The sequence below is a fragment of the Mobula hypostoma genome, chromosome 10 (genome assembly GCF_963921235.1).
Source record: "Mobula hypostoma chromosome 10, sMobHyp1.1, whole genome shotgun sequence".
NCBI classification, from domain to species: Eukaryota; Metazoa; Chordata; class Chondrichthyes; order Myliobatiformes; family Myliobatidae; genus Mobula; species Mobula hypostoma.
The window spans coordinates 114,261,175-114,277,008 of record NC_086106.1 but is presented as its reverse complement, the minus strand read 5'-3'; the positions used below and the strand labels follow the sequence as shown (position 1 = coordinate 114,277,008).

The following is a 15,834-nucleotide window of genomic DNA, read 5'->3' as shown; positions in this document are numbered from 1 at the left end:
ACTTCATTAATAATGGGGTGTCTAGGGAGGGGTAGCACCTCTGGTGGGGGGGCCTGCCGTGCCCTTTTTTTAGGACAGCTCGTCTACCTTTGGTCCCCACCTGGCACTCAGCTCTCACCTGTGGCTCCAAATAGCTGTAGCACGCGTAGCGGCCACACCCCGGCAAACCGTCTCGGCAGACGGGTCAAACCAGGTGAGAGTAGCCGACGGGTCCTCGACCCTCGGTGAAGTAGGGGATTTGCCTATCCTAGCGTCTGAAGTCTGGCCCTGGCAGATGGAGCAGAGGAGACTAATTAATGGTCCAACGGTCAAGAAGGCAGGCCAGCAAGCGTTGGTGGAGCACTGAGAGCATGACAAGGCACTCAGACGTCCTGCTCATCCTCAGCAAGAGGTGGTGATCTCTTTAAACTCACCCGGCAGTAGGCAAAGGCAAACCACTGCTGTGACCTGCCGAGAACATGACTTCCCAATATGTCAGAGCGGCATGGAGGGAAATTGTCCGCCAGCTGGTATTTCCAGATGCGACCTAAAGCCAGCAAATAATGCAGGATACGCGGCTTCCTGCCAGACTGTACCTGTCTAGGTCTTTGCAGAACCTCACCAGGCTCTTGTTGAGATGTGACAGAGTTGTGGTTCCTGAACTAATGGCATCAAGATCCTTCTGAAGATTCGTCTTCAAGTAGTCGTTCACCAAAGCAGCATAATCACTAAATAGACAGTGCACAAGGGAATTATATAAATGCATAGTCTACAGAATGCAAAAGAAAGGAAAACATGCCCTTCAAAGCTCTGATTAGTTAATAAATCATTTTCAATATTTCTACAATTAGAACAGCAAATAATATTCAAGCAATTGTGATCAGTGGGCATTTATATGTTCAGTGCTCCAACAATTATTCAGTGTGGGCAGAAGTTTAAGTCACTTCAATAATATACACTCATTGGCCACTTTATTAGGTACACCTCTACACCAGCTCATTAATGCAAATACCTAATCTTAAAAACATAAAAACATGTAGGCATGATCAAGAGTTTCAGATGTTGTTCAGACCAAAGATCAGAATGGGAAATAAATGTAATCTAAGTGACTTTAACTTTGGGATGATTTGGGATGACCAGACAGGGTAGTTTGAGTATCACAGAAACAGTTGATCTCCTGGGATTTTCACAACAGTCTCTAGAATTTACAGAGAATGGTGAGAAAAACAAACTTTTAAAAAAATCAATGACTGGCAGTTCTGTGGGTGAAAAAATCTTTAATAAGAGAGGTCAGAGGAGAATGGCCAGATTGGGATTGGTTCAAGCTGACAGGATGGCAGCAAGAACTTAGACAGCCACTCATTATAGCAGTGGTGTGCAGGAGAGCATCCCTGAACCCACAAAACCTTGAACCTTGAAGTGGATGTGTTATGGCAGCAGAAGACCACAGACATCCATTCAGTGGCCACTTCAGTAGGTACAGGTGGGACCTGATAAAGTGGCTACTGAATGCAAATGGATCAAGGCATCATTTATTTTGAACACAAGAGATTCTGCAGATACTGGAAATCAAGAGCAATGCACACAAAATGTTGGAGCAGCTCAACAGGCCCGGCAGCATCTATGGAAATGAATAAACGGTCAACATTTTGGGTCGAGACCCTTCATGTGTACTGGAAAGAAAGGACGAAGATGCCAGAATATGGAGGTGGGTGGAGGGGAAGGACGAAAAACTAGAAGGTGATAGATGAAGCCAGATGGGTGGGGGAGGGGCATGAAGTAAGAAGCTGGGGGAAGATAGGTGAAAAGGTAAAGGGCTGGCGAAGAAGGAATCTGATCAGAGAGGACAGTGGACCATAGGAGAAAGGGTAGGAGGAGAGGTGATAGGCAGGTGTGGAGAAGAGGTAAGAGGCCAGCATGGGAAATTGAAGAAGAGTGAATGGGGAGGGGGGGAAAAATTACTGGAAGTTGGAGAAATCAATATTCATGCTGAAAGGTTGGAGGCTACCTCAACAGAGTGTGAGGTGTTGTTCCTCCAACCTAAAAAAGGCCTCATCATGGCAGAAGAGAGGCCAGGGACTGACATATCGGAATAGAAATGAGCATAGAAATTAAAATGGTTGGCTACTGGAAAATCCTGCTTTCTGCAGATGGAGCAGAGGTGCTTGACAAAGCAGTCCCTCATTCTATGTCGGGTCTCACCATTGTGAAGGAGGCCGCATTGGGAGGACCAGATCCAGTAGACGACCCCAACAGGTTCTCAGGTGAAGAGTCGCCTCACCTGGAAGGATTGGTTGGGGCTCTGAATGGAGGTGAGGGAAGACGTGAATGGTTTTTGTTTTAATTGGTTTTATTTTTCAAGGAGTCAAAACACCCACATACTGCAGAAAGATTAAAACTTAAAGCCATATTTTCCTTTCACTCCATATCTGTCCTCCCCTGCTCTTAGGTCAGGTTTTTTTTCCCCTAAATGTTCATCAGCTTAAACAAACTGTTTAAAACATGCAATTTCTTCTCTACCCCAGGATGAGCTTCAAACTTCATGTTCTTCCTCCACAGATGTTTCATATGTGTGTATTGCAATTTGCTTCCAACATTTACAGTAGATCCAATGACTTCAATGCAAATAGACTTCAATTTACCAAATATATTGCATGTTCAACAATATACAGGATAATGGCACATTTCTATTTACTTAACTGTGGAACTCTGCTGTGAAAATCATTATTCTTATAGATCTGATTCCTCTCATATATTTCTGTTAATTTCTCCTCCACAATGTTGAGCGAGTATCAAAGACCGTAACACTGTTTGCTGAAACATCTAGCATGCCATTTCCCACAGTAAGAACTTTCCCCTAAAAAGACATTCTTGTCTTCAAATCCATCTAGTCTTTCTGTATCCTGCTTCTACACTTTCCCCTAGAGATATATTCCTTCCTGTTTATTCCTTAGATTATGCAAAATTACTAGGACAGTAAAAAATCTTAACCATGGAAGGGGCAGATTAATCAAGAACATTCAATAAGAATTTTTTTAAAGAAATTCCTTGTCTCCCTCCTTTTTGAGGTGATGAAAATGGACCCTATATGGGGACAGAATACTTGATGGATTCTAGCAATATTTTTGACAAGATCCTAAATGGCAGACAAATTAAAAAGCTAAAAACCCATGAGGTCTAAATAACAAATGGAATTAAAAATTGGCTCTGCAGCAGGAAGCAAAGGATGAATATCAACACTTATACTTGAGCTTGATTCCAATAGATTTACCCCAGACCTGGTTGTTGACTATTTACAGCATAGATTCATGAATTAAATTTAAATTGTGTGCGACATGATAAAGAAGTTTTCAATGATCCAGAAATTAGAGTTGTGGTAAACAGGAAAAAAGGAAATCCTTCATAAAGTCATTCAGTCATATATCATAGAAACAGGAACTCTAGACCAGGGGTCCCCAACCATTTTTTGCACCGTGGACCAGTTTAATATTGACAATATTCTTGCGAACCAGCTGACTTGGGGGGGAGGGCGGTGTTAAACACGACCGGAATATAGGTGATAAGTCAACTATAAGTCGCTTATAAGTGGCTAATACACTCAATTTTGTTTCTAAAGGGGATTATCTAACAAATTTAATATTAAACACACAGCGCATATTTTCCTCGCATGAATGTAGTGATAAGTCAATTATAACAGTGGTCCTGTTTTAATTGGTTTTATTTTTCAAGTAGTCAAAACACCCACATACTGCAGAAAGATTAAAGCTTAAAGCCATATTTTCATATCGACAATTGCCTCTGGGCCGACATTTACGTGCCCGGCAGCACCTAATTAATTAGTTTGTTCATTTCAGCTTTTTTCTTAAAGATGTGCTGGGTGCGTTCCGGCTACCGCTGTACTGCTACATTCTTTGCGGCCCGGAGGTTGGGAACCACTGAATTATAAGTCACTTATAAGTCAATAGCATCATAAGATTTTAAGTAACGTTTGGATATTAAACACACAGCGCATATTTTCCTCGTATGAACATTGCAACACACCAATATTGCTGAATCAGTGGGAGCCCTGGACTTGTTTTCCTGCAACAAGACAGTACCATCGAGGAGTGATGGGAGACAGCGATACTCGAAGGGGGTTCCTTATGTCCAGTCTATTCTGCAATTTAGTTTTCATTGCATTCATTACAGAAAACTCCGCTTCGCAGCGATATGATGTTGGAAATGGAAGCAATGTTTTCAGTGCTTTTGTGGCTATCTCAGGATATCCAGCCTTGACTTTGATCCAGAATGCCGGCAGAGATGTTATGTCAAACATACTTTTCAGTCCACTGTCATTTGCAAGCTCAAGGAGTTGATCTTTTTCCCGCGCTGACATGGAAGATTCACCAGAAACATTCACAAATGGGTCACAGACCCATTCCTTCGCACGTCTTGGGTCACTGATGACCTCGCGTGCGTTAAAGTTCAACAGTGGGCATGACAGGGAATGAGGAAAGGTGCAGCTGACTCACATCGTTTCATATCACCAAATCATATCGTTTCCTCATGGGCCGGTAGCACATGCTTTGCTGCCTGGTACCAGTCCGCGGCCCGGTGGTTGGGGACCACTGCTCTCGACCACTGAATCTTCACTGACTATCAAGCACCAAATTTTATCTATTTTATTTTATTTTATTTATTTAGTGATACTTCGCAGAGCAGGCCTTTCAGGCCCTTTGAGCCTTGCTCCCTCAGCAACTCCACAACCCCAATTAACCCTAACCTAATCATGGAACAAACAAGAGAAAATCTGCCGATGCTGGAAATCTGAGCAACACACACAAGATGCTAGAGGAACTCAGCAGGCCAGGCAGCATCTATGGGAAAAAGTACAGTCAATGTTTCAGGCCAAAACTCTTTGGTAGGACTGGAGAAAAAGTGCTGAGGAGTAGATTTGAAAGGTGGGGGAAGAGGAGAGATAAACAACAGGCAATAGGTGAAAACTGGAGGGGAAGGCTTGAAGCAAAGAGCTAGTAAGTTGATTGGTGAAAGAGACAGAAGGCCATGGAAGGAAGAAGAAAGGGGGGGAGGAGCACCAGAGGGAGGTGATGGGCAGACAAGGAGCTAACATGAGAAAGGGACAAAGGGATGCCTTCACCATTTCCCATTCCTTTGTCCCTTTCTCATGTTAACTCCTTGCCTGCCATCGCCTCCCTCTGGTGCTCCTTCCGCGCCCCCCCCCCACCATTCTTTCTTCCATGGCCTTCTGTCTCTTTCACCAATTATCTTCCTAGCTCTTTGCTTCATCCCTCCCCCTCCAAGTTTCACCTATTGCCTGACGTTTCTCTCTCCCCTCCCCCTACCTTTCACATCTACTCCTCAGCTTTTTTTCTCCAATCCTACTGAAAGGTTTTGGCCCAAAATGTTGACTGTACTTTTTTTCCATAGATGCTGCCTGGCCTGTTGAGATCCTCCAGCATTTTGAGTGTGTTGCTCTTATCAAGGAACAACTTAGAATTACCGATTAATTTTTTCACTGATTTTTTAAAATTAAATTTCCAATAATCCCACACTAATTCCATTGGATTCTTCCCAGATTCTACCACTCATGTACACACATAGCATAAATAGTGGTGGCCAATTAACACGCCAGCCCATGCATCTTCTGATGTGGGAGGAAATCCAAGGGGTCACAGGAAGAGTTGCAAACCCCAGACAGACCACAAGCTATTCTACTGGTTGCACGTTTGCCTGCAGGAGGATACTACTGAATTGGTCAATTAGACAAAAAAAAATGGTGCCAAAGGAAAAGAGAGAGCTGATGCATTGGAAAGGAGTGCAAGTGTACATGGGAAGATAATGAGAGGAACCTTGCTGTATAGTACTGTAGAAATGTCTTAGGCATGCCAGGTTTGTTACTATGGTTTCAAATGGTATATCCTCTACAGCGACCGTATCTCAACATCAATGAGGCTGTCTGGGATTTCCTGGAAGACAAAAGCGAGCAAGACAGCCAATGTCTGCAGAAGAACTGGGGCAAGTTCTCCAAGATGCTTGGAACACCCTACCAGCTGATTTTCTTATAAAACTGCATGGCAGTATACTGTACCTAAAATAATTGATGTAGTTTTAAAAGCAAAGGGAGGTCAAACCAACGATTGTTTTGATTTTATTTTTTACTGTTTACTGCTGTCATAGTAATTTTTTGATATTTAGAAACGTCTTATTTCATTATTTTGAAAGCATCTTTGCTTCACAGAATATTTTAACATGTGCCTAAGACTTTTGCAAGTACTGTATATCATTGCAAGACAAATCAATTAAGCAGTTAAAAGGCAACTATTAGGTGAGGTTTACGGTTTGAAACAGGAAGATAATATTAGAGCAGTGTACAGTATTTAGACCACAGTTTGAAACTGCATTTAGTTCTGGTTGCCACATAACAGGAAAGATGTGTGACTTACTAGAGCGTTGCCAGGACTGGAAATATTTAGCTCTGAGGAAGGATTTGTTAAGCTAATACTGTTTATTTTGAAATAAAAGATACTGGGGTGAGTGAGATAACATTTTGAAAAGGTTAGAATAAATAGGAAAGATCTAAAACCAAAGGTATTAGTAGAATGAGTAGAGTGAAGACAAGGATATTTTTTCATCCACAAGAGTAGGTGTTTAGAGTCTACTGCATGAAATGTGCTAGAGGCAGAAACATCATCAGCCGTTGGATGTCTTAGAACATAGGACATTACAGTAGAATACAGGTCCTTCAGCGCATGGTGTTGTGCGGACCTTTTAACCTACTCTAAGATCAATCTAACTATTCCCTCTTCTTAACTCTCCATTTTTCTACATTGGTGTGCCTTTCTAAAAGTTTCTTAAATGCTCCTAATGTATCTACCTCTACGATTACCTCTGCCAGGTCTTTTTAAATTCACAGTAAGTGCTGGTAAATGGCATTAATCTGGACAGTGGTTCCACAACCGTCAGGCATGATATACTGCATGACTTCCTATATCATCATGGAGTCCAATTCCACACTGATTAGTTTTCTCCATTCGTTTATGTATGTCTGGTGCCTTGTCAATGGGTTTCCATTATCTCTACGCTCATTGCTCTTCCTCTATTTACCAGGACTGTTACTCCTTCAAGGTTTGGCCATCATAATCTTCCCTTTGGAAATTCCTGATAACTACTGATTACATCTCAATTCGAAGATTTCATGTCTTTCCTTACAACATGTGCTGAACTAACTGCCCACAACTAACTACATTAGCACTGTACATCCATTATAAGACAAGGATGACATAAGTCAGTCTTCAGCCCAGGGGTTCACAACCTTTTTTATGCCATGGTCCAATAACATTAGTGAAGGTGTCCATGAACCCTAGGTTAGGAACCCCTGCTTCAGCCCATGTTCACACTCAGCAGAATGCAAGAATTTAAACTGTAGTTTTTGAAATATATATTCCTATTCTTCTCATGATCCTCATATATATGCTACCATTTCCCAATAATTAGTCCTCAATTAGCCTATTTCCTCTGATATTTATCTTTTATTTATCATTTCTTCTCCTCGTTGCCTGTTTGCATGAATACAGTAGGAATTGAATATTCATAACCATTTTCACAACTCCCTTATCGCTCCTTCCAGATTTCAAAGTTCACATTTACTAATTATAATTGTACAGCCCATCCACGGGCCATGAATACCTCAGTTAGGGACAGTCTTATGTATGAAAGAGCTCAGATAATATCAATGAATTCAAAACTCTGACACACTGGATGTATAAAAGTTTGATCCTATGGATTGCAATTCCTCTCTACTGATCATTAGTAATTGTTCTTTCCTATCATCCACCTGTTGCCATTCATTCAGGTACTGTGGAGGTATGGGGTTAGCATATCGCATACTTTTTGTGCACTTTCTGAATTAAGGACAAAACCATAGAACGTAGTACTGCACAGGAACAGGCTAATCATCCCACAATATTGTGCTGAACTGATTAAATTAGTAATCAAATTTCCAACTGAACTAATCCTTTCATTTCCTGTGCATTCCTGTGCTATCTAAGAGCCCCTCCAAATGCCCCTGTCATATTTTCCTCCATCAGCACCCAGGCAGCACATACTGGGCATCCACCCCTCTCTGTGTAAAAAAATTTGCCCCACACATCTCCTTTCAACCTACTCCCTCTCACTTTAAATGCATGCCCTCTAATATTAGACCCTTCAACCTTGGGTAAAAGATATGGCTATCTAGCCGATTTTGAGACTTATAGACCTATGGATATGCTGTTGCCAGCACTCTTGACGTGTGTTGGCAACAGCACATGATGAACGTTGAGCTCTATAATGACCTACTGATGCTCACCACTAAAATCAAGGCGAGAAGACTGCAACTAGCGGGGCACTGTGTACACCACCCCAAGCTACCTGCCAGCCTAGTCATCATATGGGAGCCCAAGCATGGGAGGATGAACCCTGGGCGCCCTCCCAAGACTATGGTCAACATGCTTCTAGAAGACAGCGGCGTGGCTAATGTAGATGAACTGAACACACTGATGAGGGAGAGGGAGAAGTGGAGAGTCTGTCATAGTGCCCGACGCCGGCCCCCTAGGCCTGAGTCGACGTAGTAGTAGTAGTAGACTTATGGATTAAATGGACAGGGATGCCTGGGACAGCACAGTAGGGCTGTGATTAGCGTAAAGCTTTACAGTGCCAACAGGCTGGGTTCTAATCCAACTGCTGTCTGTACAGAGTTTGTACATTCTCTCTGTGATTGTGTGGATTTCCACTTTGTGCTCCAGTTTCCTCCCACATTCCAAAGACGTAAGGGTTGGTAAATTGTGGACATGATGTGTTGATGCTGGAAGGATGGCAACACTGGCAGGCTGCCCCCAGCACATCCTGGGACAGTGTTGGTTGTTGACACAAACAACACACTTCATTTTATCAACACACATCAAAGTTGCTGGTGAACGCAGCAGGCCAGGCAGCAGCTCTAGGAAGAGGTACAGTCGACGTTTCGGGCCGAGACACTTCGTGAGGACTGACGTCTTCATTTAATCTTTTGATGTTTTGATGTGCATGTGACAAGTAAAGCTAATCTTTACCTTAGCAGTACTTGTTATTATCTGGGGACAGCCTCCTTGAACATGTAGGGTATTTTTCTGTTAATATTAAATGATTTTCAGATTCACTTTTATTGTCACCAAGTTTCTTTCCATGTCTCTACCTTAATCTCCTCCAGAACTTTCTGCATTAGATTTATTATATCCATCAATCAACTATATTCTGTACTTAGATGTTAATTTGTTTCTTACAGTTTCAATTTTTCTTTAGTTGACTTTCTTTAAGCCTCACAATAGTTTCGCTGCTTATTGGCTAGCTTCCATGTACTCTAATCCAAATTGGTAAGCTTTCATTGCAATATGGAGCATAATGCATCATGAAATTATTTCAATTATCCCAAATTTCATTTTTCACACTGATTTATTTTGTTACCAGAGTATCACTTCTCCCCTTGCTTAAAGCAGGGCACATTAACAGACACTATCCTCTCTGTGTTAAGCCAGAAGTGTTTTTATTTCAAATCTCAACACTGAAAATACTTTGTAAGAAAAATACCTTTTCAAAGATCCCTCCTGCAAACGTTCCTGCAGTTGTTGAACTATCATGTTCCCTGCCTCGGAGGCAGTGGTGATGGAAGCACTGAATGGACGAGGTGGCAAGGCTGGCTTCTCATCCTCACCATCTGCAAGGGAAAGGAGACCTGCATAATGTCCGGCAGCCATGATCTGTGTGAGTGAGGAAGCTGTTGGAAACAACAGCCAGAACAACATGCATAGTCATACCACTCTGCAATTCCTGAAAAAAGGCATTTGTATTATGAACCTATTCACACTATTTATCTGCTAAAAAAGTCATATATTTATTCCATACCATACACCTTCTTCACCACTCCGTCTACCAGTGTTGTCACTTTCAGGAAACTATGTACTTGAACTCCAAGGTCTCACTGTTCAATAACACTTCCCGGGGGCTTACATCACCCATGTTATCAAATCATAAGACCACAAAACTATAGGAGTGGAATTAGGCCCCTCAGACCATTGAGTCTGCTCTGCCGTCAAATCGTAACTTTTTTTTCATTCAACCCCATCCTCCCGCCTTCTCCCAGGCTCATTCATTAATGATTGCTGACAAAGGACCACCTGACAAATCATCTATGATCTCTTTCTCATTTTCTCTCTCCACGGGATATTGCAATGGTGTCACCAGTCCTTGGTATGGTTGCTGGTAGTTTAACATCAGATCCATGAGGCATGAGAACTTCTTCACTGGAACCCCCTTCTCAGTCTGCAATAAAGCACAATCACAAGAGACCATTGAGAAAACTGACTTCCGAGATTTCTGAACTCTAATATTTTCTCAAACTTTCATTATTTTCTGTAGAAATTTGCATCAGATTTCACTGGTTAGAGGTAAAGAAAGATTAGCTTTATTTGGCACATGTACTTCGAACATCAGGACACACAGTGAATGCATTGTTTGCATCAGTGACCAACACAGTCTGAAGATGTCCTGCAGGCAGCCCGCAAGTGTTACCGTGCTTCTGCAACCAACATAGCATGTCCACAACTTACTAACCGTAACTCTTACATCTTTGGAATGCGGGAGGAAACCAGAGCACCTGGAGGAAACCTACGCAGTCATTGTGAGAACGTACAAACTCCTTTCAGAGAGCAACGGAATTGAACACTGATTGCTGGCACCGTAATAGTGATTTGCTAACTGCTACGTTACCATGTTGCCCTTTGTTAGGCACACAGTAACCCTTTAGTATATCATCCATGAGCCAGGTCCTGTCAGGGATCAGTAACCTATCTTTTCTGTATCCTTACTCACGTCCCAATACATTGTAAATCTGTGTGTGTGTTCAGATAGGATATTTTTCCCCTCACAGATGTGTGTGTAACGCCCTGGTAAAGGTTTTACTGCTAATGTTGTAGGGTATTTCATGTAATGGTCTTTCAGTAGAAGCAGCATTTGGGCTGCTGTTAGAGATAAGGGATGCTTTGAAATGCAGGCCATCCAGTCAGGAGAGTGGAACGGGGAGAAGGTTCTAGAGAGGCTGGGTAGGAGGGCTTTGTGACTGACACTGGCGGTGGGTTTTTGTCTTTTGGTTCAGTGGGGGATGAAGAGAGAAGATGCTGGAGAGAACCAGTCATAGGATTCGATCTGATGGGAAAACGCAGTTCGATGGAGCCAAGGAGCGGAGGTTTACCGAGGCTCGGTGAATATTGCTTTTGGCAGATTTGACCTCTAACCTGTGCATATTTGACTGTTTCATTATAATGGGCCCTTTTGTTTTTTTTCTTTCATTTCTTTACTAACTCTTTGGTTAAGTTAACATTCACAAATATGTTTTATAATTGCACGAAGAGTGTGATCCGTTATTTCATGCCGACGAGCTCTTGCAGGGCAGTAAATCACACAGCATTCACAAAAACTGGGGTTTTGGTGGGCAAGACATTCTAACCCCATGGATTTGGCGGGATCAAAGTCGTATACACCCTAGATGTAAAAAGCTGGAAAAAAGTGGGTTTTCTCGGCTCTAAGTCTGGTAGCTGTTAGCGAGGGGCTAACAAGCTGCTTCTAGAGACGCCCTGTAAAAAGGGGCTTCATGTGCATGGAGGGTTTATGTCATGGGGGGTGATGGGGGGGATTGCAGAGGGCTGGGAGGGAAGCAGTGATCTAAGTGATGCTTTTTATTGAGCTGTGATTAGTTGATTGATGTGATTGAGAAATACTTTCAATTCCTGCCCCTTTGAGTGAATTTCTTCAGTAGAGTGCTCTGAACCTGTTTGGCATTGTCACCTCTTTACCCAGCACTTTATTGATAGAATGATAATAGGAAACTATATAAAAAAAAATATATCCTTCCCATGATCTGTATGCTAATTTTTTTTCCTGGTAAACTGATTGTTTCAGCCTGTTCTTATTCTTTCTGGTTAAGAAATTTTACAGCATCCAAAAGGGGAGTGGAAGCTCTCTGGGGAAGATTAAGCTGATTTTGCAAAGGGCGCAGGCAGAGAAATCTTATCACACGTAGGATCCATGATATCATGAATGAAAGGGAAGATCAGAAGTAAGTCTGTTCTTTTGCTAGCGCCACAATTTTACAAGGGGACTGAAGGTATTGAGGTCGGGGAGGGGGTGAGGCTCGGCTAATTGGAGTTATTGAATCTGTGAGGCACAAGGAGCATAAGCATCAGGAGAGTCACCTAATGGAAGCACAGGATAACAGGAGAAGGTGCATCGGGATTGCAAGATGCACGGTGGAGCATCTGCGCTGGAGGAGGTGGCAGATCAACATGGGTCTGCAAGATGATGGGTGATTTTGCCTAAAGATTGCAAAACAAGTTAAGAGCAATCCTCATCCTTCCTGGTACAGTCTTGACGGTGAGAAAGTCTTCACTTGGAGCATGGGGTGAGTGGTGGATGTGGGTTCAGTTTCAACACTTATGAGAAATTCCCATAGGTACATGAGTAAGAGGGGTCTGGAGCACTATGGTCCAGGTGCAGGTCAATGGAACTAGACAGAATAATAGTTTGGAATGGACTAGATGGGCCAAAAACAATTTCCTGAGGAGACTGATGTCCTTTAACATCTGCCGGACGATGCCGAGGATGTTCTACAAGTCTGTGGCGGCCAGTGCGATCATGTTTGCTGTTGTGTGCTGGGGCAGCAGGCTGAGGGTAGCAGACAACAACAGAATCAACAAACTCATTCGTAAGGCCAGTGATGTTGTGGGGATGGAACTGGACTCTCTCACGGTGGTGTCTGAAAAGAGGATGCCGTCCAAGTTGCATGCCATCTTGGACAACGTCTCCCATCCACTACATAAGGTACTGGGTGGGCACAGGAGTACATTCAGCCAGAGACTCATTCCACCGAGATGCAACACAGAGTGTCATAGGAAGTCATTCCTGCCTGTGGCCATCAAACTTTATAACTCCTCCCTTGGAGGGTCAGACACCCTGAGACAATAGGCTGGTCCTGGACTTATTTCCTAGCATAATTTACATATTACTATTTAACTATTTATGGTTTTATTACTATTTAATTATTTATGGTGCAACTGTAATGAAAACCAATTTCCCCCGGAATCAATAAAGTATGATTATGACTATGACTATGACTAAAGGGCCTGTTTCTGTGTTGTAGTACAGTATTCTATGGCACTAAGGCTCTGGGACACAAAATAAAGCTGCCCATTCACCTGACACACAATCAATCAATCTAAATATCCAGTGCCTCCACGCTAGTGCAAAGTGGATTCTGGCTGCACCACATAAAAACAATGCATTCCAAAAGCACTTTCCAAACCCACAATCTCTACTATCAAGAAAGACAAGAGCAGCCGATAAACTGGAGCTCCATCACGTGCACTTTCGCCACTAAATCACACCACATCCTGATCTAGAAATATATTATTATCCCTTCTTCGCCTTGGGTCCAAATTGTAGAACTGTCCAACTAACGCTGTGGGAATTGTCAGCAGAAGGACTCCAGCTGTTCAGGAAAGTGACACATCACCCCTTTTCTCAAGAGCAACTAATACCATCCTTGCCACTGACAGCCAGATCCTGAAGAACAGTGAAAGGCAAGTCACCCATAAAACTAATAAGGAAATAAAAGTACCAGTGATTTCAGGATAAACTTGCTGAAGTACTTCAGCGGACAGTTACTAGTTAGTAGACAGTTCAGCACATCAGAGAGAAGCAGATAAATGATCTGAACCCAAATAAAGAGACTGTCTGCAGAGTTTTGAAGAAGGATCATAGAGAAGTGAGGAGAGGTGAAGGAATTCCAGAGATTGCAACAAAGTCATTCAGAGGCATGGACATTAATGGAGACATAAGAGACTGTAGCTCCTGGAATCTGGAGCAACAAACAAGCTGCTGGATGAATGACCTATAAAATCACCATTTTTTTTTGCCCTCTAGAGTTGCTGCCTAACCTGCTGAATTGTGAGTGAGTTGATTCTGGAAATCTTGAGCTGCACCCACAAAATACTGGAGGAACTCAACAGGTCGGGCAGCATCTATGGAGGGCAATAAACAGTTGATGTTTTGGGCCAAGATGCTTCATCATTCTGATGAACGGTTTCAGCCCAGAACATTAACTGCTTATTCCACTTCATAGATGCTACCTGGCCTGCCGAGCTCCTCCAGCATTTTGTATAATTTCCGATGAAGGGTCCCAGCACGAAACATTGGCTCTTCACTTCCTTTCATAGATGCTGCCTGACTTGCTGAATTTCTCCAGTAGTTTCTGTGTGTCGACAGCAGGTATATTTGTTGCACAGTTGAGCAAGACATGCACCAAGGCTTAGAATTGAGGGAGCTGGGACAAGGAAGGACTGGAGACACATAACAACCATAAATTGAGGCAGAAATTTACATCCACATATCCTGTGCAGGAAACCGAGTTAAAGAGAGAGCCCTTCTTAAAATATGATTGAAGGTTTTGTCAGATATGTGGGCTTTGTAGTGGGAGTAGTGATGTTAACAGAAAATCAAACACCTGCAGATGCTTGAAATCTGAAATAAAAGTAGAAAATGGTGGAAACACTCAAAAAATCAAACAGCATCTTTGGAAAGAGTAACTATTAATGTTTTAGGGTTCTGGACTCCTTATCAGAAATGAAGTTGTGAAACCATGGAGAAATGAAAACATGGCTGCCAATATGGTTGTCAAGGAAGCGGGGTGGGCAAGGAAAGTTCTGCCAACATTTCCCTGCCTCAACTTGCCAGTTGGGTAAAATGGTAAAAGGATGCTACAGTTCAAACAAGGAATCACAAACCTCAGGAAAGGAAAAAGAGAAGTGGAGTGTGTAAAAAGCAAGAAAATTGTGATTTTCCACAGGATGACAGTGTTTTAATCCACAAACACGAGGAATTCTGCAGATGCTGGAAATTCAAGCAACATACATCAAAGTTGCTGGTGAATGCAACAGGCCAGGGAGCATCTCTAGGAAGAGGTACAGTCGGTGTTTCGGGCCGAGACCCTTCGTCAGGACTAACTGAAGGAAGAGTGAGTAAGGGATTTGAAAGTTGGAGGGGAAGGGGGAGATCTAAAATGATAGGAGAAGACAGGAGGGGGAGGGATGGAGCCAAGAGCTGGACAGGTGACTGGCAAAAGGGATACGAGAGGATCATGGGACAGGAGGCCCAGGGAGAAGGAAAGGGGGGGGGGAAACCCAGAGGATGGGCAAGGGGTATAGTGAGAGGGACAGAGGGAGAAAAAGGAGAGAGAGAAAAAGAATGTGCATATATAAATAAATAACGGATGGGGTACGAGGGGCAGGTGGGGCATTAGCGGAAGTTTGAGAAGTCAATGTTCATGCCATCAGGTTGGAGGCTACCCAGACGGAATATAAGGTGTTTGTTCCTCCAACCTGAGTGTGGCTTCATCTTTACAGTAGAGGAGGCCGTGGATAGACATATCAGAATGGGAATGGGACGTGGAATTAAAATGTGTGGCCACTGGGAGATCCTGCTTTCTCTGGTGGACAGAGCGTAGGTGTCCAGCAAAATGATCTCCCAGTCTGTGTCGGGTCTCGCCAATATATAGAAGGCCACATTGGGAGCAACGGACGCAGTATATCACCCCAGCTGACTCACAGGTGAAGTGTCGCCTCACCTGGAAGGACAGTCTGGGGTGTTTTAATCCTTCAGTTTTGGACCTGGTTCTATGCCCTGGTTAAAACATGGCTGGTCATTAATGTTGAATCAATAAAATTGATTGCAATTTCCCTTCAGAAGGGACATGTTTCTGAATCATTGCCACTTGTATCAGATATCTCTGGC

At 43.0% G+C, this 15,834-nt stretch overlaps 1 protein-coding gene across 4 annotated transcripts in view; it reads right to left on the bottom strand.

Annotated features, from left to right (window-relative positions):
* The window catches only part of LOC134353128 (phosphatidylinositol 3,4,5-trisphosphate 5-phosphatase 2-like), a 211,326-nt gene that overhangs the window by 80,706 nt on the left and 114,786 nt on the right, over positions 1-15,834 (bottom strand). For all 4 annotated transcript variants that reach the window (XM_063061064.1, XM_063061068.1, XM_063061066.1 and 1 more), the window contains 3 exons: positions 10,170-10,314; positions 9,583-9,709; positions 576-707 (listed from right to left, as the gene is read on the bottom strand). In XM_063061064.1, coding sequence (XP_062917134.1) covers positions 576-707; positions 9,583-9,709; positions 10,170-10,314 — 404 coding nt within the window. The remainder of the gene's footprint in view (positions 1-575; positions 708-9,582; positions 9,710-10,169; positions 10,315-15,834) is intronic.